This window comes from Sinocyclocheilus anshuiensis, unplaced genomic scaffold (assembly GCF_001515605.1).
Source record: "Sinocyclocheilus anshuiensis isolate Anshui unplaced genomic scaffold, SAMN03320099.WGS_v1.1 scaffold1543, whole genome shotgun sequence".
Classification (NCBI taxonomy): Eukaryota; Metazoa; Chordata; class Actinopteri; order Cypriniformes; family Cyprinidae; genus Sinocyclocheilus; species Sinocyclocheilus anshuiensis.
In genome coordinates, this window is record NW_015551074.1 from 657,634 (window position 1) to 665,709 (window position 8,076).

General features: G+C 37.0%; 1 protein-coding gene across 1 annotated transcript in view; it reads right to left on the reverse strand.

Annotated features, from left to right (window-relative positions):
- eps8a (EGFR pathway substrate 8a, signaling adaptor) overlaps positions 1-8,076 on the reverse strand; it is a 43,055-nt gene that overhangs the window by 21,030 nt on the left and 13,949 nt on the right. The window contains exon 2 of the mRNA XM_016452176.1: positions 1,379-1,456. Coding sequence (XP_016307662.1) covers positions 1,379-1,437 — 59 coding nt within the window. The 5' untranslated portion in view covers positions 1,438-1,456. The remainder of the gene's footprint in view (positions 1-1,378; positions 1,457-8,076) is intronic.

Consider the following 8,076-nt stretch of genomic DNA (forward strand, 5'->3'; position numbering starts at 1 on the left):
GTGAGTGAGTGTGTGTGTGTGTGTGTGTGTGTGGAGTTAATGAGTAAAGTGGACACTTGATCTGTTGCATTGTGTAAGTCACACTAATTGTGCGACGGATCAATAATGAATGTGTTCAATAGATCAGGAACAGAGGAAACATCAATAAAACACTGTGACTTCTGAGATGAAAAATCCCAATGATCCATCCACTGCACCACTGCAAATGTGATATTGATTTGATACAACAGTTCAATAATAAAGCAATAAGCCCCAAGAAGCCGTGGTTTACAGTGAATTTATGACTACAATCGCTACAATCCTACAACCCCCTTAGCTGTTATAAATTCACTGCAAACCACGGCTTCACTGGCTTTTATACTATCCGTTTTATAAACAAGAATTAATAATGTGTTACATTTTAGACACAACATTGTCAATTTTGTCTGTTTTTGCTCAATTTTGCAAACGAAAACAGATCCAATCAAAGCCGCAGCTGAACCATTGTGCAACACACAGCGGCGATTCGTTACTGAATGAATCGACATTTTTGACTGAATCGATTCAGTGACTCATTTATAAAGAATGAATCAGCCGTTTGAACAAATCGGTTGAATTAATGATTCAGTGACTCATTCATTCGCCATCACCTACTGGCGCTTTTACTTTCATATTTACAGTATCATATGTGACCCTGGACCACAAAACCAGTCATAAGGGTCAATTTTGTCAAAAATGAGATTTATACAGTAGCTGAAAGCTGACTAATTAAGCTTTCCATTGATGTATGGTTTGTTAGGACAGGACAATATTTGGCCGAGCTACAACTATTTGAAAATCTGGAATCTGAGGGTGCAAATAAAAATAAAAAAAATATTGAGAAAATCGCCTTTAAAGTTGTCCAAATGAAGTCCTTAGCAATGCGTATTACTAATCAAAAATTAAGTTTTAATATACTTACAGTAGGAAATTTACAAAATATCTTCATGCAACATGATCTTTACTTAATATCCTAATGATTTTTGGCATAAAAGAAAAATCTATAATTTTGACCCATGCAATGTATTGTAGGCTATTGCTGCAAATATACCCCAGCGACTTAAGACTGCTTTTGTGCTCCAGGGTCATATTTCATTTTTTTTTTTAAATCACTTTATATTTAATATTTTTAAAAAATCTCATTAATAATCATTTATTATAATTACTCATGCAATGCTGAAAAAAATATTTATTTATAAAGCAATATATATATGTATATATAAAACACAATCATGACTGTAAATGATCTTTTGGGGGTTAATTTCTCAGCCAAAGTCGCTGTTGAATTAATTAATGATTGGCACATCATGTCATTAATTAAGAATAGAAATGGCTAAGTTGATGTGATGGATTGACTTACTTCATCTGTGAGGACTGCGCTGTGACTCCGGTGTATCCGTTCATGTCTGGACTTTGCATTGCGCTCACAGATCCTCCACTGCAACACAATAAAAGCAGCGTCAGACACAAACATCACGAGACAAAGAACTGCCAGCACACGGATGGGAGAAATACACATACGCCAGGAACCATGAGAGACAGCTGTCAATCACACAGAGACACAGATGCCATCTGTATCACCTTCATCATCATCATCATCATCATCATCAAAGCTGTCTCACTGCTCAGACAGAATGAGATTCACACATACGACTCATATTCACTTATGACACAATCACGGAACAAAGATCAGATTTTCAGATTTTGTAATCAGATGTGTCAGTAAATGAGAGCTGGATGAGATATTTACTGTGGGAGGAGTCTGACGCTGTGTGTGAAATCATGTGAGCACTCCTGGGTCTTCTGATTGGTCCACTGTTTTGGAACTGCGGTGTGTAAAAGTTGAAATTCTTTTCAACAAGCATGTTCTCATCTAATGTTATTTAATTATCTAACATGTAATCAGAGACATCCGGACTTGAAACAGCATGTGTGTGTGTCACATACTGTTTTTCGCCTACTATCAGTGATGGGGAAAGTTAATTTTAAAAGCTATGCATTACAATTAGGGCGTCCATGTTTACATACGGGAAAAAAAAAACATTTATAGCCTGGTTAATAATAGTCTGCTGGTGTTATACCTTCAGTCGTTTTGAATTTGAATTACCTTGACTTTTGAGATTTTTTAAAGCATTTTCCTCGTATTATTTCTGAACATATAATAGGCATAAGACAAGTCTGGAGAAGACGTAGTTGAAGATATTTAACGGTAATTTGTTTAACATTTACATCACGTGTGGTGCACTTAAAACAGAAATTTCTTTAACTAAAGGGTTAATAAAGAAGAAGTTGCTTGGATCATGTTGCAGTTACATTTTCAAGTTAAAAATCGAGAATCGGTCAAACGTTCTGAAAAAAAATCGAGATTTTTTTTTTTTTGCCATATCGCCCAGCCCTAATTACAACATTGCATTACTCCATAAAAATAACTAACTGTGTTACTTAGTTACTTTTTATGGAAACTAATGCATTACTTTTGCGTTATTTTTTGTCACCTGAGCTGGACTTGCTTATTAAAAATAAAAAATAAAAAGTGAAAAGTGCCAATTTCTTTCAACATGAGGACAGGAGAGCTGTCAGTGAATAAATGGGAAAACACAGTAACTTGCATTACTTATTTGAAAAAGTAACTCAGATGTGTGACCCTGGAGCACAAAAGCAGTCTTAAGTCGCTGGGGTATATTTGTAGCAATAGCCAACAATACATTGCATGGGTCAAAATGATCGATTTTTCTTGTATGCCAAAAATCATTAGGATATTAAGTAAAGATCATGTTCCATGAACATATTTTGTAAATTTCCTACCGTAAATATATCAAAACTTAATGTTTGATTAGTAATATGCATGGCTAAGAACTTCATTTGGACAACTTTAAAGATGATTTTCTCAATATTTAGATTTTTTTGCTCCCTCAGATTCCAGATTTTCAAATAGTTGTATCTCAGCCAAATATTGTTCTATCCTAGCAAACCATACATCAATGGAAAGATTATTTATTCAGCTTTCAGATGATGTATAAATCTCAATTTTGAGAAATTGACACTTAAGACTGGTTTTGTGCTCCAGGGTCACATATTTTCTTGTAAATTTAAAAGTAATGTATCACTTTACTAGTTACTTGAAAAAGTAATCTGATTGCGTAACTTGTAATGCATTACTCCCAACAATGCCTGCTATACTAGGGAAGTACGCCATTGTGTGTGTGGTTTATTTCTCCCACGCTGCTCCTCTCCTCTGAGCACAGGCATGGAGATTTAACTCAACGTCCCGCGTCACATGATCACAGACGACAGCGATGCTCTGAACTCTCTGATGCTGCTGTTAACGGCTCGTTTAGTGCGTTTGAGATGATGAATGATCAGACAGTCAGTCTCCACCGCGTGATGCCGCACGTCTATAATTAGCCCGGCGTGGGTCGTTAGCAGGTTAATCTGGCCGATTGAGTAACGAGTCCGACAGAGTTAAACCGTCCAAGAGCTTCAGCCTGTGCGATGGCAATCATTGAGCCGAATGTAAATAGAGAGTTTATTCTGACAGATGAACACCTGACAGGTTAAACACCTGAAACTGATCCTTAACCGGCACATGTGCTGATAACTGAACACACACACAATGTTGAAAACAGATTTTCCACTCAATATTTTTGTGCGATGTGGGATAAGTAAGATTTTACTGTAGTTTTATTCATCAAGGACGCATTAAATTAATCAAAAGTGACAGTTAAGGCTAAAACGCAGCAAATGTGGCATTCGAACACGTTTCTCTTCCTGCATCAGCATTACGTCTGAAACAGACACATCAAACCCAGCGATTCATCCAAAACAAACACACTGAGGAATCATGGCACACCTGTGTGAAGATGAATCACACAGCAAACAGAACAAACTCTCTCTTCAGTCGTACCTGTTCACAGCCTCGGCATACAGACGGCGTGACGCGTGAGAACCGCGACAATGTGCCACTTCTTCTCACTGCGGAATCTTTAAGAGGATTTGTAAGGAGCTTTACAAACTCACACAGGTCTGTGATTATCCAGCGCAAAGGATGCTGGGACACGCAGATTCTGGAAAACTTCTTCAGTTCTGTTCTTCTGAAGATCTTTACGTGATCATAAAATGTTCTAAATCAGGCTTTGCTAGTGTTTTACATCACAAACGGGCTGTTTTACCTTCATACAAGGGGTTTTATATTTGGATCTTAACAACAACAACAGGTTTATTTATTTATATATATTTTTTATATATATATAATTTTATTTATTATATATATTTTTTTTTTTTTATTATTAACCATAATGAAGCACAATATCTCCACTGTGCTTGTGAGTTTTTGTGTCGGCTGTGAATCCATACGCTGCACATTATTCCTCTTTAATCTCGTTATCTCTTCTGTTTGCGTCTCAAGGCCCGTATGTACCCAGAATCCTCAGCACTCGCTGACATCACAGACCTGTCCTGATCCTATTAAACACAGCTATATTAAGATCTTTATGAGCACAGTAAATTCAGCACGGGCAACATATAAAAAATAAGCAAATTAACCCTCTCCTTCAGCAATATGAGGTCAAAGGTGACCAAAAACCCATTAAAACACACCATTGGTCTTCATATGTGGGTCAAACTGAGACACATCCACGGATGAAGCGCTTTAAATTCACTCGTCATCGTCTCTTCAGTGGGATTGTGAAGAGAAGCGTGAAACTTTCCTCTGTTTAGACTTCATTTACAATCTGCTCACAAACCACACTGAGGAGGCGAGACGGCTGATCTATATGGAGAAGCTCTCTCTCTCTCCGGAGCGATAACAGCATTCATCTGAAATCACTGCTTCTCCAGCGCTGAGAACTCAAGCCAGTAATTAAGACTCACAATAGAAGCATCCCAGAAACGCCCAGCCATCAATCACATACGACAGCGCTGGACCAAACAAACACACACACGACGGGTCGTATCATCCTCGTTTAACTGTTTTCCATTTAAAAATGGGGTTTGGGTTTTCTGTCAGGTCTAATATAGTTTTGAACGGCTCATCCTTCAATAACAGCCTCTTTGAAAGCCACACCATCACAGATTCATCGCTGAAATGTGATCGCTCAGGGATTTTGTTGAAAGTATATTTCAGCTGCTGGTTTCTAACACTGCTAATGATTCAACGACTCACTCATTAATACAGTGAATTGTTTCGTTTCAGTGTTTTTGAATGAATCGACTGAATTAATTATTCAATGACTCTCTCATAAAGCATTTTTGAAGGAATCGGTTGCATGAATGATTCAAATGACTCACTCATGAAGACTAGTTCCTGAACAAATCAGTGTGCTTGGACGAATCGGTTACATTAATGAACCGAAGACTCATCATTCCTCAATCCATCAGTGTATTTCAACAAATTAGTTGAATGAATGATTCAAATGACTCACTCATAGAGACTTGATTTGTTCCTAAATGAAACAGCATTTCTGAATGAACTGTTGAATTAATGAATGAACGACTCACTCACTCATAAAAACAGTAAATGTTTCGCTTCAGTGTTTTTGAATGAATCAACTGAATCAATTATTCAATGACTCTCTCATAAAGCATTTTTGAAGGAATCGGTTGCATGAATGATTCAAATGACTCACTCATAAAGACTAGTTCCTGAACAAATCAGTGTTTTTGAACAAATTGGTTGAATGAACAAATCAATGACTTGTAATTTTGGAGTTAATCAGTGTGCTTGGACGAATCGGTTAAATTAATGAACCGAAGACTCACTCATAAAGACAGTCACTTGATTCATTCCTCAATCCATCAGTGTATTTGAACAAATTAGTTGAATGAATGATTCAAATTACTCACTCATAGAGACTTGATTTGTTCCTAAATGAAACAGCATTTCTGAATGAACTGTTGAATTAATGAATGAACGACTCACTCATTCATAAAGACAGTAAATGTTACGCTTCAGTGTTTTTGAATTAATCGATTGAATGAGTTATTCAATGACTCTCTCATAAAGCATTTTTGAAGGAATCGGTTGCATGAATGATTCAAATGACTCACTCATAAAGACTAGTTCCTGAACAAATCAGTGTGCTTGGACGAATCGGTTAAATTAATGAACCGAAGACTCACTCATAAAGACTCATCATTCCTCAATCCATCAGTGTATTTGAACAAATTAGTTGAATGAATGATTCAAATGACTCACTCATAGAGACTTGATTTGTTCCTAAATGAAACAGCATTTCTGAATGAACTGTTGAATTAATGAATGAACAACTCACTCATAAAGACAGTAAATGTTTCGCTTCAGTGTTTTTGAATGAATCGATTGAATGAGTTATTCAATGACTCGCTCATAAAGCATTTTTGAAGGAATCGCTTGCATGAATGATTCAAATGACTCACTCATGAAGACAGTCATTTGATTAGTTCCTGGACAAATCTGTGTTTCTGAACAAATTGGTTGAATGAACGAATCAATGACTTCAAATTTCTGAGTAAAACGGTGTGCTTGAGCAAATCGGTTAAATTAATGAACCAAAGACTCACTCTTAAAAGACAAGTCATTTATTTCATCCCTGAAAAAAAATCTGTATTTTTAAAGCAATCGATTAAAATAATAATTAAATGACTCGCTCATAAAGCATTTTTGAAGGAATCGGTCGCATGAATGATTCAAATGACTCACTCATGACAGTCACTTGATTCATTCCTCAATGCATCAGTGTATTTGAACAAATCAGTTGAATCAGTTCCCGAATGAACTGTTGAATTGATGAATCAATGACTCACTCAAAGACAGTAGCTTGTCGCCAACTACTGGTGTAACGATGAGATTCAATGGCCCGAACGAACTCTAGTATAAGGTACAATGAACTCTTCTGTCCAAAGATTAAGGAAAAGACTTTTATGAAGATCACACTGCTCTGATATAACATGAACACTTATAATCCACACCAGCGAAAGCACAAAATCACTGCTGGAGGGTTTTTCCTCACTGATTAAGAGTCGTATGACTCAGTGAACCATAATCACGTTCATCATCACAGGAATCACTCAGAACCACTGACATGGACACACACACACGTCAGGAGGTCAAAGGTCATCTGTTCTGTGTTTACACTGGCTAATCTACTTCCTGCTTTCCACTCCAACCAGAGGGAAATGACATCATCAGCTTCATTAGCTGTTCTGCAGCAGATTCTTCTCTCGCTAACTGAATCGTCTAATTAAAGATCCATTATGCCGGAGACGAACTGAACATGAATAAACCAGCGAAAAATTCACACACACACACACACACACACACACACAGAGCACATGGGTCGCGTCGCCATGGCAACCAGCAAACTGGATGTTCGCCGTCCCAGTAAAAGACAGAGAGAGACAGAGAGGATTCTGGGCAGAGACAGGAGTGGCAGAAAGTTTTCCTAGAAATCCAGTGATGCTTCTGTGGTGTTTGTGAATCGGTTCACGCCCTCCAGAGCAAACAGAGCGCGCTCACATGCTCCTATCCTCCAGCTGCTGCTTAAGTCTCTTTTAATGAAGAGAGATCAAGCGGAGCCCGGCGTGAGACGCAAAACAGCAGAAAACGACCATGCTGTTTGTTAGTTAACCATGGTTAATTAGTACATTCCACCTACAGCTGGAGGTCAAGGAAATGAAACAAAGCCAAATATGATTAGATTACTAGAGCTGCTGACTTCAGTGAACACACCAGATGAGTGAGTGTGTGTGTGAGTGAGTGAGTGAGTGAGTGAGTGAGTGAGTGAGTGAGTGAGTGAGTGAGTGTGTGTGTGTGTGTGTGTGTGTGTGTGTCGTTACTAAACCAACCGCTGGACTTCAGCAGTGTTTATTATCGTTAACAAACTAAAACCATGAAAAAAACAATTTTTTAGTTACTTGAAATAAGCATTACATTAACTAAAATAACATTTAAACTAATTTTATTACATATTTCATTATTTTACTATACATTTTATTATTTGAAATATAACAAACTTATTTAATTATATATATATATATATATTTTTTTTTTTTTTTTTTTGGGAAAAAAAAGTTTGTTTGCAA